The sequence below is a fragment of the Labeo rohita genome, chromosome 10 (assembly GCF_022985175.1).
Source record: "Labeo rohita strain BAU-BD-2019 chromosome 10, IGBB_LRoh.1.0, whole genome shotgun sequence".
Classification (NCBI taxonomy): Eukaryota; Metazoa; Chordata; class Actinopteri; order Cypriniformes; family Cyprinidae; genus Labeo; species Labeo rohita.
The window spans coordinates 8,182,388-8,210,107 of NC_066878.1; the positions used below are offsets into that span (position 1 = coordinate 8,182,388).

General features: G+C 37.0%; 1 protein-coding gene across 7 annotated transcripts in view; it reads left to right on the plus strand.

Annotated features, from left to right (window-relative positions):
- The first annotated feature begins 424 nt into the window (after positions 1-424).
- The window catches only part of LOC127171973 (HMG box transcription factor BBX), a 49,599-nt gene continuing 22,303 nt past the window's right edge, over positions 425-27,720 (plus strand). For 2 of the 7 annotated variants that reach the window (XM_051120961.1, XM_051120965.1), the window contains exons 1-6: positions 4,149-4,491; positions 7,738-7,819; positions 16,682-16,853; positions 22,738-22,995; positions 23,128-23,329; positions 24,675-24,742. In XM_051120961.1, the coding sequence (XP_050976918.1) occupies positions 16,695-16,853; positions 22,738-22,995; positions 23,128-23,329; positions 24,675-24,742 (687 nt within the window). In that variant the 5' untranslated portion in view covers positions 4,149-4,491; positions 7,738-7,819; positions 16,682-16,694. Of the gene's footprint in view, positions 549-4,147; positions 4,492-7,737; positions 7,820-16,681; positions 16,854-22,737; positions 22,996-23,127; positions 23,330-24,674; positions 24,743-27,720 lie in introns of those variants that run through there. The other 5 variants (XM_051120964.1, XM_051120966.1, XM_051120962.1 and 2 more) reach the window with 4 other exon arrangements.

The window sequence follows — 27,720 nt, forward strand, 5'->3', positions numbered from 1 at the left end:
AATGAACACACGCATGGCTTTACATCGTCTTTTAACCATAATGGGCTTTCAGCAGTCGTACGCAAAGACTGAATGAAGGGCAAACACATCAATGTTGTTCACTAATGTGTGTTTGCACTCGGTGACTGTTTAGTGTGTGTTGGGATTGTTCTGAAGCGTATGTCACACTCGCTCTCCTTTCTCGATGGCGTCTCTATATCGATAAATTCACACCCCCTGTTGATCTAATGAATGACAGTGCACACTTCTTCTGTAACTATTGTGTGTTTTGCGTGTTGTGTGAATGTCCAGGACATTATGAAGATGTGGTTTTAATCTCTCTATCTCGGAACCGTGCCGAAATGTTTCGCGCAGTCTGAGTGGCTGTCGCGGGCTGTCACTCAAGCGTGCGGCCAATCACAACTGTCCTTACATGAAAACTATATTTTCACTCACTGCATGTACAGTACACTGTATGTTGGCAAAAAAGTGAACAGAAAAAGACACCATCGAAGAGGTAAGAGAGGTGGACAACGGACCTGTTAAGTCACTTTGGGGGCCTGTTGCAGGTAAGTGGCGACGCACATGCACTGTTAGACTTTATTTTACTAGCGCGACGGCGATCTGACACTAATATACAACATCCAGGAAGCTCTATAGATAGTGGTTCTGTGATCAGAAAAGCATTCCCAGCATGGTGGTGTCATCCTTTAGAAGTAGGTGCTGTAAATCAACTTAAATGCAGCGCAAAAGTTTAGGGAGAATGGCTTGACGTAAACCCTGTTGATGAATCCGGTTTGAAATGAAAGGTGTTTTGAAACAAGGTGACTGGTCTAAGCTGCTGTACCATCTTAGACCAGCAACAAACCAGCTATCAGTCGTTCATACCAGCTTAAGGTGGTCAGGCAGGATTTTAAAACATTTCTAACTGGTCATTAAGCTGGTGGACCAACTTAGACCAGCAACAAACCAGCCACTAGTCAGTTATACCTGATTAAGTCAAGCATCTTTTTGCAACATTGCTGGCTGGTCTAAGATGGTCAATAAGCTTTTGAGCTACCGTCTAGTCACATGAGATGGTCAAGCTGGTTTTTGGAACATGGTGACTGGTCAACTAGCTAATTATGAAAACAATAATATGATATGATGAATATAATATAAATATTATAGCTGATGATCAGTCTTAAATGAGCAACAAACCATCTATAAGTCATTCTTATCATCTAAAGGTGGTTGGTTAAGTTTTTGCAACACGGTAGCTCATTTCTAGCTAGTCTAAGATGATCGTTAAGCTGATACACCAGCAACAAATCAGCTACCAGCTGGTCATGTGAAGTGGTTTTTAAAACCTGTTTACTGGTGAACCAGCTAATTAAGATAAGTATGATATACACAAGTTAGTCCAAAACAGCCAAACGTTGCACATAAACTAACTAGATGTGTTTTGGAGCATGGTAGCTAGTTTCTAGATGGTGTAAGGTTGTCATTAAGCTTTTTAACTAGCAACAAACCAGCATCCAGCTGTTTATGTGAGGTGGTTTTTGGAAACCGATAACTGGTAAACCAGCTAATTATTAATTAAATGATACAGTCAGCTTCAAGTCAGTCTAAAACAGCCACATTTTGTGCATAAACTAACTAGATGTAATTTGGAGCAAAGTAGCTAGTTCCTATGTGGTATAAGATGGTCATTAAGCTCTTTAACTAGCAACAAACTAGCTTCCAGCTGGTTATGTGAGGTGGTTTCAGAAGCTGATAACTGGTAAACAGCTAATTATGATAATGATGATATAGTCAAGTTAGTCCAAAACAGCCACATTTTGTGCAGAAACTAACTAGATGTGTTTTGGAACATGGTAGCAAGTTTCTAGGTGGTATAAGATGGTTATTAAGCTCTTTATCCAACAACACACCAGCTACCAGCTGATCATGTAAGGTGTTTTTTGGAAGCTGTGATAATGATGATATAGTCGATTCAGTGCAAAACAGCAACACCTTGCACAGAAACTAACTAGATGTGTTTTGGAGCATGGTAGCTAGTTTTTACCTACTATAAGATGGTCATTAAACTCTTTAACCAGCAACAAACCAGCTACCAACTAAAACGTGAAGTGGTTTTTGGAGCCTGATTATTGGTGAACCAGCCAATTATGATAATGAAAATATAGTCAAGTTAGTCCAAAACAGCATTATATTACACACAAACTAACTAGATGTGCTTTGGAGCATGGTAGCTAGTTTCTAGCTGCAATAACATAGTCATTAAACTCTTTAACCAGCAACAAACCAGCTACCAACTGGTCATGTGAGGTGTTTTTTAGAACCTGATTACTGGTCAACCATCTAATTATAATAATGATGATATAGTCAAGTCAGTCCAAAACAGACACATATTGCGCAGAAACTAACTAGATGTGTTTTGGATCATGGTTGCTAGTTTCTAGGTGGTATAAGATGGTCATTAAACTCTTTAACCAGCAAACAAACCAGATACCAACTGATAATGTGATGTGGTATTTAGAACCTGATTACTGGTCAACCAAGTAATTATTATAATAATGACACAGTCAAGTCAGTCAAAAATAACCAATAACTGTGCACAAACTAACTAGATGAGTTTTGGAGCATGGTAGCTAGTTTTTAGCTGCTATAAGATGGTCATTAAACACTTTAACCAGCAACAATCCAGCTCACAGCTGGTTTTTAGAACCTGATTAATGGTCAACCAGCTAATTATGATAATGATGATATAGTCAAGTCAGTCCAAAACAGCCACATATTGGGCCTCATTCATAAATCAACTTACGACAGAGTTCACATGTGATTCATGAAACATTCGTATGCCACCAATTGCATCGTATGAATGATCGTATGTTGATAAATGTGGCAGCTGAAAACAATCGACATATCACGCCCCTAAAAACAGTGAATAGGCCTACAGAATACAAGCATCGAGCTGAAATGAAACTAAACAGCACTGGGCTCACAGCCTCTCTCGTCAACATCCAAATGTTTTCATTTTTTGCCATGTAACATTTGGTTGCTAAACTATTATCCATGATGTAAACAAGTCTTTGTACTTCACATAAATGAACAAAATGCTGTCATTATAAAATTCTCCAAAATTATCTATGCTGCACACAAATTCAGGCTAACTCAAAAACTTGCGTACACGAGCTTAGACCTGATGTGAGATTTGATCGTAGCCACCGCTCACGTTCCATATTGATAAATTCCAAGTTTTGCGTAGAAACAACTGTACAACAAATTTTCCGTCGTACGTTTGTTTCACAAACGAGGCCCACTGCGCAGAAACTAACTAGAAGTGTTTTGGATCATGGTAGCTAGTTTCTAGATGATGATCATTAAACTCTAACCAGCAAACAAGCCAGCTAGCAGCTGATAATGTGAGGTGGTTTTTAAAACATGATTACTTGTAAACAAGCTAATTTTAATAAAGATTATATAGTAAAGTCAGTCAAAAATAGCCAATAACTGTGCACAAACTAACTAGATGTGTTTTGGAACATGGTTTTTGGATTCTAGCTGATACACTGTAAGTTGGTCATTAAACTCTTTAACCAGCAACAAACCAGCTACCAGCTGGTAATGTGAGGTGGTTCTTAGAACCTGATTACTGGTCAACCAGCTAATTATGATAATGGAGATATTAAAGTCAGTCAAAAATATAAAAATAACTGTGCACAAACTAACTAGCTGTGTTTAGAAACACGGTAGCTGGTTCATAGCTGATTGTCATTAAGCTTTAACCAGCTACAAACCAGTTACCAGCTGGTCATGTGAGCTGGTTTTTGGAGCATGGTGACTGACCAACCAGCTAGTTGTGATGATGAGATGATATACGTCAATCCATAGATGTGTTTTGGAACAAGGTAGCCGTTTCTGTGTCTGTTATGGTCTGTGATGGTCATTAGCTGGTCAAAGCTTGTGAACCAGCAGCAAACCAGGTACCAGCTTGTCATAAGGTGGCCAAGCTTATTTATGGTCAACGCAGCTGCCACGTTATAAAACACTGTTATAAAACACAGGTATGATAATAGACTTGATTTTCTAACTGAACACCGACTGAATGATGATGATGATGATGATGATGTGACACGGTAGGCCAGTGAGTCCAGCGCTGTGAACATCCAAACACTGTGCACACGGGCTTCATAACAGAGCAGTCAGTGGGAACACTTGAACGCACGGAGGGGGAGGAGGGCTGCGAGAGAAAACAAACCGAGAAAATTGTTCGCCTGAAACGAAAGTACTAATATCAAAGTGGCATTCCGGCCCCCACCGTTATTCGTTTTCGGAGTGATCGGCGCGATTGCGATGTAGTTTTGTCGACTTCACGCTGCGGTGTTGCTCCTTTCCAAGCATCCGGTAAAAAATAATATAAGTGTCTGTGGGGCTACTGTACGGACGGCCAGTGCAGAACTGTTCTGATGTGTCAATAAGTTTGCGGCTGGAATGAGAAGGCCCTGGCGTTTCCACCGGATTTCAGGGGTAAGTTTGCGTTCACAGATGCCGCGATGACTGAAAACTTGGACATATTTTGTGTGCGAAAAGCCCCGAGTTTCGATTGATCGGGCGCTCGCTCTTAGACAGTGCGAAATTCGTGCCAGTTTGTTGTGCTTCGGCATAAACAACTTTGGCGTTCGCCGTGTTTGACACCTGCTCTCACCGAACATCAGGCTTTCTGTGAAATTCACGACGATTTAACATGTACGACCGACCGTGCGATTATTGCATATGGGTCTGCTAATGACACGTTCAGGCGAGCTAGAGCAATCTCGCATCACAGGGGCTAGCAGGCTAGCCAGCTACTTTTATTCTATCTGACTAAACGGAACGAGAAACCCGAGCACAAAACCGTCTCATCTGAAAAGTCTGCCCCGAAAACCCCTAGTTTAAGTAATGAAAGCTCGTGGAGAGGGATCTCTCTCTGAAAATGCCCTGGCGGAGTTTGACAGGAGTGAGATTTATACTTCATCTTCCCCAAAGCAAGATGGACTCTCGGCTGTCTGTCTTGTCAGAGCCCAGATCGACATTTTGCACCGAGATGCAAACCGAGCACAGTTCAAATAAGGGGTCAGACGAGTTATGAAATGAGCTCGATGGGTTTAAATAATCGGAGGATATCGTCGACATGGTGCTTTGTGGAGTTCTTGATTCGGTGATCGAGAGTTCTGCAGAGACACACGCACACACTCGGCGAGAGCACCGCTCTCAGGCTGTACCTGAAAACTAAACGCTGCAATACAGTATATACCGTCCATCCACTCGACGAAACTGTGTCGGATGTGCTTTAATAAGACCTACGTGAACGAGCCGAAGTATGGCAAGCCTCCTTAACAGTTGTTACAGCTTGCATCTTTATTAATGTAACAAAGGTCGTGTTGTTTCAACTCGCAAGCAACTGTTCTTTAGATGTCAGTGCATATGTCAATAAAACAGTGTTCACACTGACAAAGATCTGCAATAGAAGAGCAACAGGAAGTCATTCATTCAACATGACTGCTTATGACCACTGGCAATGCGAAAAGTTAAGAAGTGCTCCATTTTGTCCAGACAGGCAGCGATGCATCTGAAAGTTCAGAGTAGGACCGCGACTGGAAACCAACAGTGCGGCGACTCGGTGACCTTCTGCGATTTAATCGTTCTCAGTGTCGGCGACCTTTTGCTGCTGTGTTAGCGACTCATCAAAGTTAAAAAAAATTCCAGTGAAAGTGTAGCCACAGATCTTTTCTTCCATATTGCGATGTAGAAAAATGTATGGACGGGGATTTGGTTCAATTTGTCAGATGATTATTGAATTTTGAGATGTGGTTGTTGCGTTCGAAAGTCGAAAAAATTAAACGTTTACAGATGAATTGTTTACAATAAGATCTATAACATGCATTTAGAGAAGGTAAATTTTAATTTCATGTCTCTTGGCAGCAAGTTAATCTTTGAAGACTGCAATTTTCTGATGTTTCTGACGATTTAAAAAGTTTAAATTGAAAAATTGCGTTGTGTGACAATTAATTGTGCGTGTGGACTCGTATAGCTTTGCATTTGTGGCACAGATAAATTGTAGCACTGCCATATGTTGATGCACAGAATAACTTTGAATGACATTTTAGCAGTAGTTTAGTTGCTGGTTTATTCAATAGAAACTAGTAAGTATCCTTACTGTTAGTATTTTCCACAAAATTTTATGGGAATTGTGTTCAGATATCAGCTCTTAGTTTCTGATTTGTATATATTCATATTGTACCTAATCAAGTTTTACAAGTAATGATTTAGGAAGTTGTTTACTAGTAGCTACTTGGATAGTACTAGCATTTATTAGTAAGTGACTAAATTATAGGGGTGCACCGATCCGATATTCAGTATCGGTATCGCTCCGATACTGGCATTTTCTGCTGGATCGGGTATCGGTGATTCAAATCTGCTATTGTTCGTATGCTATTCTGTGTTATTGTTAAGCCCCACGAAAGCCACACACACATTATAAAGCACAGTAAAGTTTTCATAAGCCGTTTTATAGTTTAATGGGAGGTACAGCTAAGTATTTAAGTTGTTAAATTCAAGTTAACGTAAATTATTTTCTCCGCTGCGGCTGTCTTTCATCCTCCATTCAGCGTTCAAATTGCGATCAGTTACGACAGTCAAGACAATAAAACTTTTTTACGGAGCCTTTTGTATTATAATACTTTTGCGTGATGAAAGATTATTAATAGCCTTTCTTGTTCGTCTCATCTCTCATATGCTGCTGCCTCATTACTGTGCTATACATTTTAAAGTTGTTTGTTTAATTATTTTATAGTGCTTTTATAGTATATTTGTATATAAATATATTACTTGTTTTTCAAGAGTGTATTTTACAATAATACAAAAAGCAGTGTGCATAATTTTACTAGATTTAGTCCTACACTTATTCACTTTTATTTGTTCCCCACTTTTTTTTTTATTTTTTTAATTTTAGATTTTAAAAAATTATTGTGCACTCATGTTTTGCTAGAGTAACATTGTTACGGAATTATTCACTTACTTAGTTTATAATAGTATTTTTGTCGTAGATTATAATTATAAATTCATTCTTTTTTTGTTTTTCTTTAACGTAAAGTCTATATTTAGTAGATTGTGTGTAACATAAAAGAGTGATGATCATGTCAACACACACTGAGGTAAAGAAATTCAACACTGATTTAAAAAAAACGTCAGACACTCTGAATTATTGGTATCGGATCGGGATCACTTCTGAAAAAGCCAGCCCTACTAAATTACGGATACTGTGATTGTTGAAATAAGAACAAATGTTTAATTAACGTTTCCTAGTATCGAATTGAATGAGTTAAAAAAGGATAGTCACTGTTGGACTGTTTACTAGTAATCTGAAAAATGATGTCCATTTACTTAGTTTGTGGCGTTTTTGTAATAGTAACATTAAAAAACAAGTATTAGTAAATAATATACTTTGTAATGAATAAATGTTACAACAGCTTGCCATAACTGAACTGTTTTTGAATGAATTCAATGTATGCTTTGAGCTATGTCATAACTTTATGCTTCATCAACAACACCGGAGCTGCCACCTCAGATTGAAGCTGTAGAGGTGCACGTATGCCTAGCTAATCCACAACATAGTTAAAATGTGGCTGACCGATGAGGTCGGACTCGGGGCAACGTTATGTGGTGCATTTGGCTTTGCTTTCGACGATTTATTCCTGTACTGAGGGCACAGTGTTTTTTTGTTTCACTTTGTAGGTCATCTTCATCGCATGATACAGCCTGACTGACAGATCCATCCTCATCTTTCAAATACCGTATTTCCATATTCTGTGGCTCTGTAAGTACGCCTTCACTTCATGCCATGTGTTTTTCCTCTTCATCGGTTGTTATATCTCTTAGATTCACAGACTAATTGGGATCTGATGCCTTAACATCACGGATCAAACACTCATTACATCACAGATTTTAAGCTCGCGTCTGTACATAATCACCTGCTTATTGGGTTGTGCTCAATCCGAGATAAAACACATATTCATTCTTCAACCTTTTATCATGCAAAGAGCTGTCTGTTCAAACATGGTCTACTTTCCTGAATGACTGCATCAATAACAAATTGTACTTTTGATCATCATATAATGGCATATTAGAAAATTCATAGCATGTTATTCCTTTAACCCATCCATTGTAATCTGTAAAGAATAGACTATAAATACCACATTGCTCTTGGTACTGAAACCAGGCTTGATGACATTGTTATGAATATCTAAAACAGAACAAAAGCAAATTTTCTGATTTTAATCAATTTGTTTTTATAAAAAACAACTATTTAAAAAGTGTGCTATCTGATATTTTTGTCTTGTAGTTCAGAAAACGATTATGACCTTTTGGCCTTTCAGCATGTCATGTAGATTTTGAATATTTAAAAAAAAAAAAAATTAAAATTGTAATGAAAATCCAAAATTGTAGCTTTAAAGGAGAAGTCCACTTCCAAAACAAAGATTCACGTATAATGTACTCACCCCCTTGTCATCCAAGATGTTCATGTCTTTCTTTCTTCAGTCGTAAAGAAATAGTTTTTTGAGGAAAACATTTCAGCATTTTTCTCCATATAATGGACTGATATGGTGCCCCGATTTTGAACTTTCAAAATGTAGTTTAAATGTGGCTTCAAACAATCTCAAATGCAGTTCTAAACGATTCCAGCCGATAAAGAAGGGTCTTATCTAGCGAAACGATCGTCTATTTTCATAAAAATAATATGATTTATATACTTTTTAATCTTGTCTTGTCTTACTTTGCCTGAACTCTTTTTTTCTGGTTCAAGACAGTTAGGGTATGTCGAAAAACTCCCATCAACTCCCTCATCTTCAAGATCGTCCTATATCGCTGTTTTACCTTTTTTGTTAAGGGTGTTTGATCTTCTTTGCATGTTCACTTTGCAAAGACTGTGTTGGTACTTCTGCAGCGATGTAGGATGATTTTGAAATGATTTTCAAAGTTAAGGGAGAAAATACGATTGGAGTTTTTCGACATACCCTGACTGTCTTGAATCAGAATACACAGAGTTCAGGGAGAGCGAGACAAGACGAGCGTTTGAGATTAAAAGTATTTAAATAGTATTTTTTGAATGAAAATAACCGATCGTTTCGCTAGATAAGACCCTTCTTCCTCGGCTGGACTCGTTTACAACCGCATTTGGGATCGTTTGAAGCCGCATTTAAACTACATTTTGGAAGTTCAAACTCGCGGGCACCATAGAAGTGCAGTATATGGAGAGAAATCCTGAAATATTTTCCTCAAAAAACAATTTCTTTACCTCTGAAGAAAGAAAGACATGAACATCTTGGATGACAAGGTGGTGAGTACATTATATGTGAATCTTTGTTTTGGAAGTGGACTTCTCCTTTAAGTTGTATAAAGTTGATTTTCTAATATTACAGTTAATACAGAAATTATTATAAAATTTGAGATATGAAATTCCAAAAGTGAATGAGTTTAAGCAGCAATAGAAAAGTTTTTACATTTTAATAAGATTTAACAAGAAGAAAATAACAATGATTTTTAAGAAAAAATGTTTTTGATGCTTTTTTAAATTGAACCTGAAGATCACAGGTAAATGCAGTTTCTTAGGACAAAAGAAGGGTTAAAGTGCAATTAATTTATGGATGATTGTGCTATTTAAGGTTTTTTTTTTTTTTTTAAATAATAGTCTAATAATACAAACCTCCAAGTTCACTGCTGGTATTTACATATGAATATCAAAACTGCTGTTGTTTTCTAAACATTTCCTCTTAGACAGTATCATCTGTTGTAGGTTTTCACTGCATTTATCAAGTGTGCATCATTAAAGTTTGATTTCATCCTATTATTTCTGCTAGTAAAACATGCACACCTGAATATTGATTCAGGTGAAGCAGCCTTGTTTACACCTGAGGCTCGGAGCCACATATCTGGCCTGTATAATTACATTCTGCCAGATCAAACTTTCAGAGATAGATGACGCGATGAGGAACTTTGACACACCTCTGCAGTGTAAAAGTCCTACTATCCTGTTTATGCTGTATCTTTCATGATCTTATAAAATGTCATAATGTAATGTACATCTTTATAAGTTATAATTTGCTTATTTTACAGTCTTTAGACAATAGTGAGGCATTAAGGTGCCCCAGATCAGATCTTAGATCTTGAAGCTACCTGTTATTATCTACCCTGTTTAGCTTTCTGTTTGCTATTCAAATAAAGTAGAGCTAAATTTATGTTAGGATTATGATTAATGTCATGCACCAGGGTTACGTTGAGATAAATTTTGCCATTTGTTTATTATTGGATGTCAGATATGCATAGATCAGAATAGATTTCATTGCTTTAAACATAGAGTTCTTGGACAGTCTTGGTTCAGTGAGGATTTAAACTCGTGTTTCATTCAAATTTGGGAATTTAGATCAAATTTGCTTTTGAAAGTTCCTGAGAGTACATAAGATAGAAGGTCAGAGAATACATGCAAACATAAAACGTGTGAAGGGCAAAAACTTTTATTGTAATGTCAAAATTTTCAGTTCTTAATTTTATTATGAAAACAAATCATTCAATTTTCGCACAGATTTCCTTTGACAGTAAGAATCACTTTCAATGTAAACACGATTTTTGCTTATTTTTTTATGTACTGTGTTACAAGCCAGAATAATTTTTTGTGGCCGTTAACAGCATGCCACTACTCCATTTTTTTAATAGTGATCTTAATCTATATTTACATTTCCACAACCATGACTCATAGTATTGGTCCTATATTTTAGTTGATAAGGTTTGGGATTTTTCTTGCCAATTGATGCTGCAATCTCACCCATGTGAAATAATTTTTTTTCTAATGTGTTTTTTTATTCTCATTTGACAATGTAGGCTCCTGTAATGTCTGTTTTATTGCACTTTATCAGGCCATCATTCACTAAGAAGGGCTATTGCCACTCAGGCTGAACACCCATTAGTGCATACAGTGACTGGTCATAAAGGGGAGAACTGCTGTCCTGCAAGACCTGATTGGTTTCAATCAAGTGGCCCGTGTACAGTTTTACCTGCAGTAGCTACGGGGAACTTTTGTTTCCAGAGAAAGAACATTGACAAGAATAGTTTGACTATAAATGTCCACAAAATGAGAGTGATGGAAATGCCAAATTTTGGGGGAAAATTCCTTAATTCGCAAAAAGTTTTCACGCTCACTTGAGGTGGTTTTTGAAAAGGGTTAATGCGAATAATGATAGAATGAAATGCATTTGAAGAATAAGTTTTCCAATTTTCCAAGTTAAATTCACAACTTTGGATGGGAACTGTCTTCTAACACTGCCCTCCAAAAGTTTGGAAACACCCCTGGCAAGTGTGGTTTTGGACGATATCATCATAAATCCTTATCATTTTTTGGTGCAAATAAATTAAAGTAACTTGATATTATCATTGAAGACCAGCAATAATAATTTTCATTTTGACTACATAATAATGGCAATATACACATGTCAAAGTCAGACATGCCCCTGTGATGTCTGATTACTGGTTTAAACTTGGCCCAGGTTTTTAAAAGATTTTTGGGTCAGAACACCTTAGTATCTTCAACAATTGATTGCCAATTAAGTTTAGAATACAATGAATTTAGGCCCAGATTATGCAGAGCTGTAATAGCTGCTAATGGTGGATATTTTGATGAATCAAACACTTAAGTTTTTTCTATGTATAAACTGTTTATGTAATAAAATATGTTTTCGTAGTTTGTGTTGTCCCTTATCAGTGCAAAATTAGTACAAATTAAAAAGGATTCATGTTAATATTGTCCAAAACCCTACTTTTCTAGGGCGTTTCCAAACTTTTGGAGGGCAGTGTGTGTTGTATCAAAAAGAGCAGCATGAACAGCCTCAAAACATCTCCTTTTGTGTGCCAAAGAGGAAAAATTGGATTTAAATTGCATGACATTTTTATTCATTTATTCATTTATTGTAGAAATCAATTAGCAAACAAATAAAATGTTAATGTTTATTTAACATTTTATTTTGTTTTCTACAGAAAAAAAACATTAGATTAATTGCCATTATTTTATTCACAGTTATAGTTTTTAGTCACAAATCAGCATATACAGTTGAAGTCAAACGTTTACATACACCTTGCAGAATCGGAGAGCCCGGGGGTGAAACCTTTTTTAAATTTGAAGGTCAGGGTAAATTTAACTTGTTTTGTCTTCTGGGAAACATGTAAGCATCTTTTGTAGCTTCTGAAGGGCAGTATTAAATGAAAAAAATATATATTTAGGCAAAATAGGAAAACTGTACACATCTTCATTCTGTTCAAAGGTTTACACCCCCGTCTCTTAATGCATCAACATCGTGTTTTCTTCAGAAGCAACAGTGAGGGTTTGAGCCTTCTGTAATAGTTGCATATGAGTCTCTCAGTTGTCCTCAATGTGAAAAGATGGGTCTCAAAATCATACAGTCATTGTCAGAAAGGGTTCAAAAACACAAAAATGCTGAGAAACCAAAGAATTTGTGGGACCTGAAGGATTTTTCTGAAGAACAGCCTGCAGTTTAACTGTTTAGGACAAACAAGGGACTCATGAACAACTATCACTAAACAAACAAACAAACAAAAAAATAGCTGTGAATCATTCAGGTAACATCACAGTATTAAGAATGAACGGGGTCACTATTATAAATTCAACTATTATTATGTCTTGTGGACTGTATGTAAATGTCTTTTATGTAAAATATCTTATTCAGGTTAGTACTAAATAAAAAATAACTTGCATTTTGTATGATCCCTCTTATTTTGGTAAAAATTCTGCAAGGTGTATGTAAACTTTTGACTTCAACTAGTTTGTGAGAATTTTCTGTGTTATACTTTCAAGAACAGTTGTAGTTTTTTTTTTCTTTCTTTTTGTGGAGTTTTTCCTCACTACTCATGTTTAACTCAGTTAATTTTAGATTAATCCGTTGTTTTTATTACAGTGACAATATAAAATAATATAATATTATATATTTTGCTCGAACTGTATGAATTGTTCTTTATTTACATGGAAATATGTAGTTGTATTTAAAACAATCATCACATTTGTCATGAAAAAGGATGAAAAGCTTTTGGTTAAAGGACTTTTAGATATGCTTATAACCTGCTCTTTTTTCAAGTTCTCACATTAAAGGAAAAGTCCACTTCCAAAACAAAGATTCACATATAATGTACTCACCCCCTTGTCATCCAAGATGTTCATGTCTTTCTTTCTTCAGTCGTAAAGAAATTATGTTTTTTGAGGAAAACATTTCCGCATTTTTCTCCATATAATGGACTGATATGGTGCCCCGATTTTGAACTTCCAAAAAGCAGTTTAAATGCGGCTTCAAATGGGGTTGTAAACAATCCCAGCCGAGGAAGAAGGGTCTTATCTAGTGAAATGATCGGTTTTTCATTTTAAAAAAATACTTTTTAATCTCAAAGGCTTGTCTTGCCTTTCTCTCCATGAACTCTGTGTATTCTGACTCAAGACAGTTAGGGTATGTCGAAAAAAGCTCCAATCGTATTTTCTCCCTCAACTTCAAAAATCATTTCAAAATCATCCTACGTCACTGCAGAAGTTCCAACCCAGTCTTTGCAACGTGAACATGCAAAGTGTAATGCGTTTTTGGGTGAGAAATATGAAGGAGGCAGAAAGTCCATGCAAACATAGTATTTAATAAATCCAGAGAAAACAACCGCTTAAATTACAACAGAGACAGGACCAAGAAGCTATGGAAGGGCAGGGCTAGTACTAACTTAAACGAGGAACTAATGAGGATAATAAAAGAGGGACAGGTGAATGGAATGAGAATGAGGGAATGAGGGCAGTCATAGGGCAGAGATAAGGAAGGCCTCCAGGGCGGAGCAGGGAGCTCAGGAGACCATGGCGGGTCAGGGAGCTCGGGGGGCCATGGCAGAGCAGACAGTTCAGGAGGTCATGGCAGATTAGGGAGCTCGGGGAGCCATGGCGGAGCAGACAATTCAGGAGGCCATTATGGATCAGGGAGCTCCGGGAGCCATGGCGGAGCAGACAGTTCAGGAGGCCATGGCGGATCATGGAGCTCGGGGAGCAATGGTGGAGCAGACAGTTCAAGGAGCCATGGCGGGTCAGGCAGTCCAGGAAGCCATGGCGGAGCAAGTGGTTTAGGAGGGCATGGCTGGATGGCCTCCGTGGCCTTAGCCTCTGGCCTGACCACTATGGCCATGGGAATATGGACTCCCCCCTCTAAAATTTTCTGGGGGAAATTTAAAGGTCCACAGGCCAGGAAGAGTTCAGGAGGAGCAGGCTCTGGAAGGTGCTCTGGAGGAGCGGAGACAACGGAGAGAGCATAGGGGCAAAGAACTCTGGCGGAAGTGCCATATCCAATAGCGCAGGAGCAGACTCTGGAGGGCACGCTGGAGTGGCCCTTGAAAAATGGCAGGTGGAACAGAACCATTGGAGCGGTATGTGGAGGGAGCTGGTTTATGGTGAGCTGGAGCATGTGCACACTTCCGGGTAAGAGGAGGATTAGAATCCTCCAAATCAACGAAAAACTTGGAACCGTTTAAATCAAGATCATAATTTATAAAATCTGCTACAGGTCTTTAACAATCATTAGGAGACAGGAATCCGGACAAATCATCATCGTCCAGTCCCATTCGGAAGCACGCATTAAGCATATGTTCACTCCAGCTCACCAGATGGAAAACACTCAGGAACTCCTCCACATAACGCTCCAAAGGTTGTCCACCTTGCTGGATGTTTAATATAAAGTCCTCAGCCCACTTCATTTTTTTGAGGGTCCTGTCTTCTGTAACATGTTGTTTGGGTGAGAAACACAAAGGAGGCAGAAAATCCATGTAAACAGAATATTTAATAAATCCAGAGAAAACAACTGCTTAAATCACAACAGAGACAGGACCAAGAAACTATGGAAGGGCAGGGCTATAAGTACTAACTTAAACGAGGGACTAATGAGGATAATAAATAAGGGACAGGTGAATGGAATGAGAATCCGGAAACACAGGAAAACTAGGTCAGGGGAAAAAACACAATGAAGACAGAACTCAAAACACAAAAGACACGTGACACAAAGAAGATCAAACACCCCTAACCAAAAAGGTAAAACAGCGATATAGGACGATTTTGAAGTTGTTGAAGAACATGAGATGGGAGTTTTTCGACATACCCTAACTGTCATGAACCGGAGCAAAAACAGTCCAGGCAGAGTAAGACAAGACGAGCATTTGGCATTAAAAATATATAAATTGTATTTTTTAAATGAAAATAACCAATCATTTCGCTAGATAAGACCCTTCTTCCTCGGCTGGGATCGTTTACAACCGCATTTGGGAACGTTTGAAGCCACATTTAAACTGTTTTTTGGAAGTTTAAAATCGGGGCACCATATCAGTCCATTATATGGAGAAGTATGCAAAAATGTTTTCCTTGAAAAACATAATTTCTTTACGACTGAAGAAAGAAATATATGAACATCTTGGATGACAAGGGGGTGAGTACATTATATGTGAATCTTTGTTTTGGAAGTGGACTTCTCCTTTAATGTGAGAACTCGAAAAAAGAGCAGGCTATAAGCAGATCTAAAAGTCCTTTAACCAAAAGCTTTTCATGCTTTTTCATGACAAATGTGATGATTGTTTTAAATACAACTACGTATTTCATGTAACTAAAGAACAATTCATACTGTTTGAGCAAAATATATAATATAATATTATATTATTATAAGACATGAACATATTGGATGACAAGGGGGTGAGTAAATTATTTGTAAATTGTTTTTCTGGAAGGGGACTTCTCCTTTAACAACGATGAATGAACGTGTGAGACCTCGTCTAGTGTCAGCATTTGTTCATAACAGTCCTGTAACCAAATTAACAGCAAGAGGGCAGCAGATACCAGCTATGAACAACCTTTCAGAAGATGTCTGCTGCTAATGCAATATCTAGATACACTGTACTCCTTTTCTATGTGCAGTTTAAAGTACAACACATGATAATCGATGTGCACAAGTTAGGAAACAGTCTAGTTAGTGGTGAGCCTGTATGTTAAGATTCATGGTGACGTGACTGTGTGTGTCTTCCTCTTCCTGTTTGTGTGCATGCAATGAACGTGTGAGAGATGTGTGCTCTGGTCCTATTGGACCTATTGGAGAGGAGAGAGCTGGTGTATGTGAAGGTCACATGTACAGTAGAGCTGCACCGGTGCTGCAGACGCAGAAGAACAGTGCTGAGATAGACAGGGAAGCCTGTGTCCGCTCTCCCTCAGCGAACACTGCGCCACACTGCACTCGACAGCGTGCCTGGTTTCCTTGAACTAACACTGTGCACTAGAAGAGACTGCACATTGAATATGCACTGAATCAAGGTTTCTTGTCCACTGTTATAGAGCTATTACTTGATTTACGACCCCATCAAAAATACATTATTATAGTGTGGCTTTTCTTATATTCTTATGATGCCCATCAAATTATATTTGCAGTCTGCGGCTGCCTTTCTGTCTCCTAAAATGGCTCTTTTTTTCTCTCTCATGGTAACCAATTGCACATTTCACCTTTAAATTAACTACCAGGCAATGTAATCATCAGTGAGTCGTGGCCTCTTCCTGTCATATGGTCTATTATGTGATGTTAAAGAGCATTAAGGGCCGTGTTTAACCTCTGACCTTTGCCCTCATCAGGGTCAGCAGCAGTATGAAGGGCGGAGGTGGAGGGAAAGAACCTCCGGTGGAAGGAGAGGTCAGCGGAAAGCGGCCCAAACGCAAGTGTCTGCAGTGGCACCCGCTGCTGGCCAAGAAAGCTCCAGACTTCTCTGAGGAAGAGGAGGAGGAAGATGAAGAGGAGCTGGAGAAGGTGAGTGATTACACAAACTGGATTCACGTCAGTGCATTAAAGGGATAGTTTATCCACAAATGAAAATTCTGTCATTAGTTACTCACCCATAAGACTTTCGGTCATCTTCAGAACACAAATTAAGATGTTTTTGATGAAATCTGAGAGCTTTCTGACCCTGCATAGACAGCAATGCGACTGACATGTTCAAGGCCCAGAAAGGTAGTAAGGACATCATTAAAATAGTCCATGTGACATCAGTGGTTCAGTCTTAATGTTATGAAGCTACAAAAATACGTTTTGTGTGCGAAGACAACAAAAATATTTTTGTCTTTACTGTCACTTTTGATTGATTTAATGCTTTTTTGATGAATAAAACAATTAATTTGTTTAAAAATCATTATGACTCCCGAACTTTTGGACAGCAATGTGTATTGAAGGCTATATAGATAGATGTTTGTCCATTAAAATTCTCTTTGGAATTAGAATAACCAATATCCAAATAACAATAGCACATAGGAAATCATGATTCAGTCATATTATTGTAGCTAGACTAAAATAAAGACTATTGAAATAGACCTTCCACTTCCGCTCAACCTGTTTCAGTTTCAAAAATACGTCAGTACAGCAAAAAAACAAAGCAACATCTTATGGTCTTTAACACTGTGTCATGTCAGGCTCAGTCAGATGTGTAGAATATACAAATATATGGTTTTTTTTTAGTGCATTATTTTTCATTTGCATCTTTTTTTTTGAGGTTTTTGTCCATCTCTGCAAGAAAGTTTGTATGTTTAAAGGAGTAGTCTAACAAAAATGTACAGATAATTTACTCACTACCTTGTCATCCAAGATGTTCATGTCTTTCTTTTTTCAGTTGTAAAGAAATGTTTCTTGAGGAAAACATTTCAGGATTTTGCTCCATATAGTGGACTTCTATGGTGCCCCTGAGTTTGAACTTCAAAAGTGCAGTTTAAATTCAGCTTCAAAAGGCACTAAACGATCCCAGCCAAGGAAGAATGATCTTATCTTATCGAAACGATCAGTTATTTAAAAAAAAAAAAAAATTACAGTTTATGTACTTTTTTTAACCTTAAACGTTCCTCTTGTTTAGGTCTGCGTGAACTGTTTTTTCCAGTTCAATAGGGTAGGGTAGTTAGAAAAACTACCATCTCATTTTGTCCTCCAACTTCAAAATCATCCTACATCGCTGTTTTACCTTTTTTTGCAAAGGCCGTTTGACCTTCTTTGCATGTTCACTTTGTAAACACTGGGTACTTCTGCAGCAATTTAGGACAATTTTAAAGTTGGAGGAGAAAATGAGATGGAGGTTTTCGACATACCCTGTCTTAAACCAGAAATAACAGTTCACGCAGACCTTGACAAGACGAGCGTTTGAGGTTAAAAAAATATAGATAAGATCATTATTCCTAGGGTCTAGAGCCCTTTGAAGCCGCATTTAAACTGCATTTTAGAAGTTCAAGCTCTGGGGCACCATTAAAGTCCATTATATGGAGAGAAATCCTGAAATGTTTTCCTCAAAAAACATAATTTCTTTACGACTGAAGAAAGAAAGTCATGAACTTCTTGGATGACAAAGGGGGTGAGTACATCATCTGTAAAAAAAAAAAATGTTACTACTCCTAATAAAAGGTGAACTACTCCTAATAAAAGCAAAATGCATTCTTGCAGTATTTTATTTTTTGAAATAACTACACTTGAAACCAACAATGGAAACAGCATTATGTGTACTCTGAGTTATGTGTATGGAATCATGTGGCAAAAGCTCCTGTCTTGCATTTTGGTCAATTATTATATAGGGGAAGGACAAAACTACTTCTGTAGTTTCCCTGTAGTTAATTTTTTTCATTGTTAAAGGTTTAATGCAGGGTTTCCCACACTTTCATTTGTGAACTCTTGGAGGTTTATAAGGGGACTACACTAGGTTCATGAGTTGATGAAAAGCTAATAATTAAAGGGGACATTGGATGCAAAATTCACATATACCCTTATATGTTAATGTACCCATTCTACAAAACTGGTCCAAAGTCAGAGTTGGAAATGTCTTGGGAAAAAAATGGGTCTTTTTCCAAAAAAATTTATGTATGCAAATTATATAATATCCAAAGTACATATTCCTAGAGATTGTGCAGTTAATTCTCATGTTGTATTTTCAGAAAATTTGTCCTCTCCCCCAAATTTGTCACTGTTGAAACACAGTAATAATAATTTAATATATTGACCTATTAAGATTTTGATTGCATCTAGATTTTTTTTTTTTTTTTTTTTTTTTTTTTTATTTTATTAAAAAAATTTCAGAGGTAAATACATAATTCAATTTATAACAATATTTCAAGTGTAATTTATGAGATTTGTTGTATTTGAATCAAATTTTTCTTAGTAAAGGCAAAAAAGGCAAAAAGTTGATCATACTGGTTTCAAGGTTAAGGATTCATTCACTATCATAACATCTTAGCTGATAAATCAGTATGCTTTATTTTTGACAAAACATCCCATTTTTCGGTAGTGACTGCATATTTTCAGTAGTGACAGTAATGTTTTGGTAGTGACCACTTTAAATTACAGAATTTTAACTCGCATACTAAAACACTACTAAAACATGCTAAAATACAAAAAAATTCCATAACTGTAGTAAAATTTAGTTTATTTAAAAAGGTGTTCGGTAGTGACTAGGGTTGGGTACCGAAACCCGGTGCCAATACGGCACCGGTACCCATGTGACCGGTATGTACCGGACCGAATCAGAACGCGAATTTCGGTGCCACTTAAATGCCTGAACTGTCGATTGAAATATTTGTCTTCTGGTGCTATGACACGGATGTAGAAGCATTGATTCATCAACATGCATGATTGCTAGTTAAATTTAAATACTGCACTCATGGGGTGTCAGAATGATCAGAAAATTTATTTACTGAATGAGAAAACTCCCGTGAACGTCGGAAAGCTTTGATGATAGAAATCCAAGACATCTTTGTAGTTACTATCCACTTTCACATTTCGAATTAAAAGCACAAATCGTCTGGAAATGAGACCATCCGAGAAGCGCGTGAATGTTGCAACTATCGTTACACTTGCTCTGACTGCAGCAGGTGGTTTGCTGTTAGCTTAGCTACATTAAACGCGTCTAACTTAAAATGCCAAAAACTGTCAAACTGTGTTTGACAGTTTGCAGACATCAGCTGGAGAGGTGTCGTATTTTGCCAGAGACGGCAGATATGTGATGCGATCTAGGAAAACTCAACACATGGTAAAATTTTACCTTTTTTTAGGTTTTGACACCATATGAAAGCTGAGTTCAGGCCCCTTTCCAAAACTTTTTTTTTTTACATAACCTACGTTATGGGTATCTTAGGTTGGCTGATAGCGATGCTTTTCAGGAATGGGATTTTGAGAAAAACGGCTTTAAAGTGAGACGGCTTTCACTTTCACTTTACGGGTTTAACAAGAGCTGTCTGTCAAGTTAGGAGCGCTACTGCATCATTACACAAACAGACTAACGTTTGTTTTCCGTTGATCACCCATTTTATGTTTAGTATTTAATGCAGCCTACCTTGTAGTAAAAGCGAGCGCAGCGCAACTGTTCGCGCACTGTGATAAAACAAACTGTCATCGGACGACTCCTCTTTAGTAACTTCATCATCCGATCCTTCATCTCTGGATGTGAAATAGCCCGTAACATCATTTAGGGCACTGACATCACCAAAACTGAGCAGATTGAGACGAGTAAGATCGGTTAAGTGAGCAGCTGCAGTACTTGAGACGGCGTTGTTGTGCTCCGCCATCTCACCATATTAAAATAAATAAATAAATAAATAAATAAATAAATAACTTTGCTTGCCGTACTTTACACAGGACTGGTGGAGAATGTGAACTGATACGCCTTTACTAAATATGTTAGGTGGTTTATTTTGATAGGTTAACTGTTTTTGTGGAGTTAAGGGAAAGCACCTCCGCAGCGCGTTCTTAACATAGGAGAAAGACAGTCATTTCTGCTTGCTGCAATAAATGTCTATTTTTCTGCACTAAACAAGTGAATTTCGAAGAGATATTTTCAGAGATGATAGACAAGATGTTATAGATAATAATTTAATGAAAAACGAATTTCCTGAAAACGTCCCACCGTGACATCCGACGGGTTTTCCAAGATCTCATCAAATATAGTCATATTTCTGCAAAAGAATTGCTGAAATTTTAAGCTGTTGGGTTAGGTGGCTTAGGTTTTATTGTTTTTGCATTTTGCATTGACTTAATAATGTATAGTACTACTTAATTTAAAGTAATTTAAACTAAACTAATTAAACTAATTTAAAGAACTTTTTTGTCCAAAAAAATATATATTCTTGTGTAATCCACCACTTTGTGGCTTTTTTGAAAGTATCGGTTCAGGCACCGTTTTGGCACCGGTACCGTTTTAAAAGTATCGATTTGACACCGGTATCGAAAAAACCCCAAACGATACCCAACCCTAGTAGTGACATTCCTTAAAGTTACATACAGATTTTTCATACTTTTAAACACATTTACTTCAAAATGATGAACCCTATCTACTCACACCTTGTAACTATGAGAGAGGGGGTATACAGGAATATTTACTGTTCATAAATTTATGGGTATAGTTAAAATCAGCCTCAACCAATAGACTAAAACATACTGTTTCGGTAGTGACATGAAAAATGTGGGACACATTATTTAGATAAAGTTTTAAAATTTACAAAGAAAACCTAACATAAATATTTTTAAACTTTAAAAAGATACTTTTAAAAACAATGGAGAAAAAAATAAAAGTAAAGTTTTTTTTTATAAGTATAAATTTCGGAGTTAGGGTTTGGGACAGTCATCTAGCAATTGAAAGTACCCAATAAATGATGATTTTATATATATTAAGCTTACTAATATTTGAAATATTATTGTGGGTTTCAATAGATAATAGAATGATCTTAATAAACATCTAAGATTTGAATACTTAAATGCTTTTTAAATGTGTTTTTTTTTTGTTGCGGGACAGCAGTTTGCACCAATTCTGTAGAATGGCCCATACATTTTTTTTTTCTTAGCACCCTGTGGACACAACCACCCTACAATGATTAAAAATTCATTCTCTCCTTTTTTCTCCAAAAATCATAGCTGTCTTAATTATCAAGCCATTTTGAATTTCTGAGCAGTATAACATCATGTTGTTCAGGTCCTGCCCAAATCCGCTGACGGACTGTCCCATTTTAGTATATTTTCACCCTTAGCCTGTTGTATGCTGCCTGCCATTCTCTCCATGCTCAAGCAGTTGTAGCAACAACATCTTGTAAGCAAGGCGTTTTATAGTGGGATGCAGAAGTGGATGCATAAGAGTCTTTATTTTCTCTCAACAGGAGAGCCACTGAGGACGTAGTGGTTTAGTTTTGTTTTTGATAATAACACAGCACTGAATACACAAAAAAATGTCAAAGAGGGGTGGACTGAGCAGTAGCTCATTATCATTTCAGGAGACATGCATTGAAACTGGTCATTGTGAACAGAGCTGTTTCTGACAAGGTAAAACGGGTTGTTTACACAATCATTGAGGTATTTTGCAGACATTTCATGAAGACCCTAAAGATTCATACCACTTGTGGAAAATGGGCATCTGATGTCTGCTTTAAGTCATAAATATGTCAAAACAATTTATTTTACAATAAAAACACAGCTGACAAAAATATTTGGGAAATTCCTGGGTTATTGTGAAGGGATCCATATTGTTTCATTTTAAGATTGTACTGTTATGAAATACTGCAGCAAAAATGTGTGAATAGGCCTTGATTTTTATCTTTGTGTAGCTTTGTCCACTGCTGCTGTTGAACTTGACCGGGTCTCTGTATGTATCTCTTTTCACTTTTTCCTCACTTTTCTTCCTCAGGAGCCAGTGTTATGTGCAGAGAGCGGAGCACAGGAAGGAGAATGTGGCGGGATGGAAGATGACAGTGAGGAATACTCCTCTGAACAACGGGCTCGTCGGCCCATGAACGCCTTTCTGCTGTTCTGCAAACGGCACCGTTCCCTGGTCCGACAGGAGCATCCGCGACTAGACAACCGGGGAGCCACTAAGATCCTGGCAGACTGGTGGGCCGTACTGGACCCCAAAGAAAAACAAAAATACACAGACATGGCCAAGGAGGTAAAAACCAGAGCACTCACAATAACCCTTCTAAAAATCGAATGCATATAAATAGGCTAATCAGTTGTTCGGACAAAATGTCATCATTTGAACATGTGAATCTAATATTTGATTATGTTGTGTTTTATACAGTATAAAGATGCGTTCATGAAGGCTAACCCTGGTTACAAATGGTGTCCTGCCACCAACAAGCCGGTAAAGAGTCCCTCTCACTCTGTGAGTAACGCTCGCAAGAAGGTTTGGTCTCTTCCATCCAATCCTAGCAAGGAATCTTCAGTTGCCAAAAAACAGCCCAAAGCTGACAGCACACCCCAGCTCAACTTCGCCATGGCTGGTAGGAAAAAAACACACTTAAATATGTCCATACATACACTACTGTTCAAAAGATTTTTTTAAAAGGGGTCATTCGGATGCAAAGTTCACTTTTACATGTTGTTTGAACAATATGATTTTTAATGATAAAAATCCATGCAGTGGTTTTTAATTGATCTGTAAAAATAATATCCCCTGTTTCAAATTGAGACATTCTCAGATGCCTGTCGGTGTGGCGTCACCCCGACAGAGGCCGCTCCCACAATAGTTGATTGACATGAGCTCTTACGTCAGACCTGTGAGCTGTAACAGTCCGACCTCCATTGTTTCAATGTAAACAGGGATGTAAGTTAGATAAGAATATATGTTGTGTTGCTGGATGTAATAATGAACATAGGGGTCCTCATTTACTCCCCAAATCTGAGCCGCTGAAGATGCAGTGTATAATTTTTGTTTGTGAATGGAATGCGCCTTCAGATCTAAATGTGTCTATGTTTGCGTGAATCATTCATGATCCAGCTTCACCTACAGTAGAAGTGAGTATAAGGGTTTTTTATGAATCTCTCTTTTCCTTATAACATGCTAGTTAGCAAGTTTAGCGGCTAAACGCAGCTTAATGCGGCTAGAGTAAACTGGCTCGTTACTCCACAAAGAGAAGAGAGGGGCAGGGCGAACAGAGCTCATTAACATTTAAAGCAACCTCGACTAGAACAGGATGATTTTGGCACAGCTGATTTTGCAAAGGTAAAAAAGGTGTTATTTACACTACCATTGAGAAATTTTAACCAAAGCATGTTACAGGCTTTTCATTAAGACCCTAAAGAATCATATCAACTTGTGGAAAATGGGCATCCGATGACCCCTTTAATGTTTGTGAAGAAGTCTCTTATGCTCACAAAGTTTGTATTTATTTGATTAAAACTACAGATGGTACTAAAATGGTACTGATGTGAAATATTATTACAGTTTAAAATAACCGTTTTCTATTTTGATATATTTTAAAATGTAATTTGCTACTGAGATGGCAAAGCTGAATTTTCAGCAGCCATTAGTCCAGTCTTCCCAGTCACATGATCCTTTAGAAATCATTCTGATTTGGTTTAGTTTGTGGATGTTTTTTCAGGATTCGTTGATAAATAGAATTTTTTAAATTTCTTTAATTTGTAACATTATATTTGCCTTTACTGTCACTTTTAATCAATTTCATGCTTATTTGCTAAATAAAAATATACATTTCTTTCAAAACAATTAAAAACTATTGAATGGTGATGTACAAATTCCTTAACCGCTTTGTGTCTTTAAGTCACTGGTTGTTTAACTGTGTAATCAACATTTCTTAACATATTTTTCCTCTGCTGTGTTTTTAGATCCTAATAAGATGGGTGGCCTAAGCATGCTGCTGTTAGCTGGGGAGCACGCGCTGACCGCCAGAGAGGTACAGTAACATCATTTTAATACATATAACAAAAATAATTTTAAGGCCAAGTACATTCTTTGATCAAATCAAGACACTCAATACTCCTCTTTGAATGCAAACTTAAGGACCGTGTGACGCGTTACTCTGTTTTTTATTAATATTAGAGATAATATTAGGGCTTGTCTCATGTAATCGCTCAATCAGTGTTCCAGCTGTGGAAAGATGCAATATAACAGCTTGTAAACAATGTCGCTTATCGTCACAATGACCTCAGAAAAAAGCATAATCGGTGACCATGGACTTCTTAGTCAGTTAGAAAAAACTCCAGAGGAGCATTTTGCTAAATATATGCACCATATAACATTTTCATTATATTTTTCTTCAATACTTAATTTAAGTTTGAATAATTCATTTAATTTTTTATGACAGCCACCATTTAGATGTTTATATTTCAAAAAAATGAAGTAGAAATATAATTATGTAATTTGAAGTTAGTATTATAACTTATTTAATTAAAAATAAGTTAATTTAATAAATATTAATTAAAAAACTTCTTTGAGTGTAATTGAAGTGTTTGTATACAAATCAGCTAATTTTAACCTTTAATATTATAGTAATGCCGTACCAACTGACTCTCATGTATGTTTTACAGCATTAGTTGAGAGATTTTTTTTTTTTGTTGTTGTTTTTTCCCCTTGAGAAAATTTGCCAAATTTTGTAAGTGTACTGTACCTGATATATATCTAGAATAATTGATATTGAATCAAATTTGGAGTCGAAACGCAAGCTTGTGAAGCATAATCAAACTGATTTGTGAAATTTGGGTTGAAACACATCCCTATTGGTTGATATTGGATTAGGGCTGCAACTATTATGTTGGCAGATTATTTTTCTGATTAATCGATTAATTGGATTAAAGAAAGACCAAATTTCTTTCTTTCTTTTTTTTTATTGACCAAAAAACGTCCACATTCTGCTCAATGTTCTTCAAACAAATGTGCCAACTGAATGCTATGAAAACGTACAGTGCTTAATTCATTGGACCACCTGTAATAGTAAAGAGAAAACACAAATATTTTAGGAGTTTGTCCAAAAAAAATCGTTTAAATCTAAAAATGTTATTGTCATATACTGGGCAAATAACAAACTGAAACAACTAAATAGTATTCACATAACAAAAATGGCCTCTTATGCCTTTCACATAAACAGCTTGCATTATTGCTGTCATTATGTGCTTTTTGACTGTAATTGGGTATCTGAAAAATAAAAATAAAAACGCACTATAAAGCGCTTGACTATTTTTTTCGGCCTTTCTTTCATATATAACAGCACCAATTATATTATAGCAATAGAAATAGCCTATTACTCTTACTAAGGAGCTTACACATATTGGAGGACTAACCAATACAGAAGGCTAAAAAATGATTTTGGTAATCACCAATACTGTTAGTGTAGAGCAGCAGTAGCACAAATCTTTTATCATTTGTAAAAACCTTACATACATTTTTGTACCTTACATAAATTTGTTGAGCACTGTATATAGGGAATATAGTTTAAATTTGTACAAAATAAAGATAATAAAGACAAATCGAGTAATGTTTTGCAGGAACATGCGTTCACTTTGTTCACAGTCATGTTTACTGTCATTTTTATCCTGTAAAAGGCAGCTATGAAGGTCTGATATTTATATTTAGACAATTACACGCTGTTATGCCTTTACAGTTTCTGAATTAGTATATGAATAGAATTTTTATATAGAATTACTGTAAGCCATAGTATGAAAATAATGATAGTCTTATTAAAATATTGGCTAGTTAAAATAATTTTAAATAATTTAACAGCAGTGCATCCATAATTAATATCAAAATTCTTGTCGTTCATATGCAAGACCCTGATGTGCAGATCAGAGCAGCCTCTGACAACACAAATAAATCACAATATTTAGAATGGATTGCAGTGTAATTGCACATATTAATATGCAGATTTTGCAGCAGAAACACATTTGTCAATATAACCACAGTCAAGTTAAATGAGTTTTTAAACCAGGAACACAAAGAAAGCTCTAGATGGGAATAACAGTTATTAGTCTAGATCCATGTCCTCATATCTTGATGTGATTGAGACAAATCTGCATCATTCTGTACTCACGGCAGACCTCTGATATAATGAGCACATGATCAGTGCTCACGTAAATAGACTGTGACAGGCCCATCTCCACGGATACGGCAGCCGCAGCGGGCTGTGACTAAACAGACTGGGATGACTGTTTTGGGCCCCAAACTGGGTTTGTGTGCCATTAGGAGGTGCATAGAATTCATAAATTGTAGAGCTTTATGAGGCGTCAAAGACGCCAGGCCAATGTTTGTGTGTGAGTCAGGGATTCGAGCTGCTTGTGTGTGTTCCTGTGGGTTCCTCAGACTCTCACCCCTGTTAATCCTCTGTAAATTCCATTTTCCTGCCACTAAGTGATCCTAATTGCCTTCGGCGCAGTGCATTTGTCACTGAAGAGGGCCGCGGGAGGTTTATACAAAACAAAAGGCAGCGCCTCGTCGTTTTGCGGACAAATCACATTACATCATCTGTTTGGTCTTGTTGGAGGGGACAGGGCTGAATTCTCTACCTGTTGACCGTCCGCAATGTTTAACCAGGAATAGTCTTTTGAATCTTTGTGTTGTCAAACACAATCTCATACAAACGTTGATCCAGAGCAACTGTGCCTGGCAGTAGTGCATTGCAAGTCGTTTCAAGTCACTCATAAATTAAGAGTAACACCATGTTGATGGTGCTTTGCGTAGACAGTGGTCATGTTTCTAGTTTTTTCTGTTACTTAACTAAGCAAGTTAATCTTTTTTTTTCAGTTTGCTTAAAGAGATAGTTCACCCAAAAATGAAAATTCGGTCATTAATTGCTCACCCTCATGTCATTCGAAACCCGTAAGACCTTCGTTCATCTTCAGAACACAAATTAAGATATTTTTGATTAAATTCGAGAGCTTT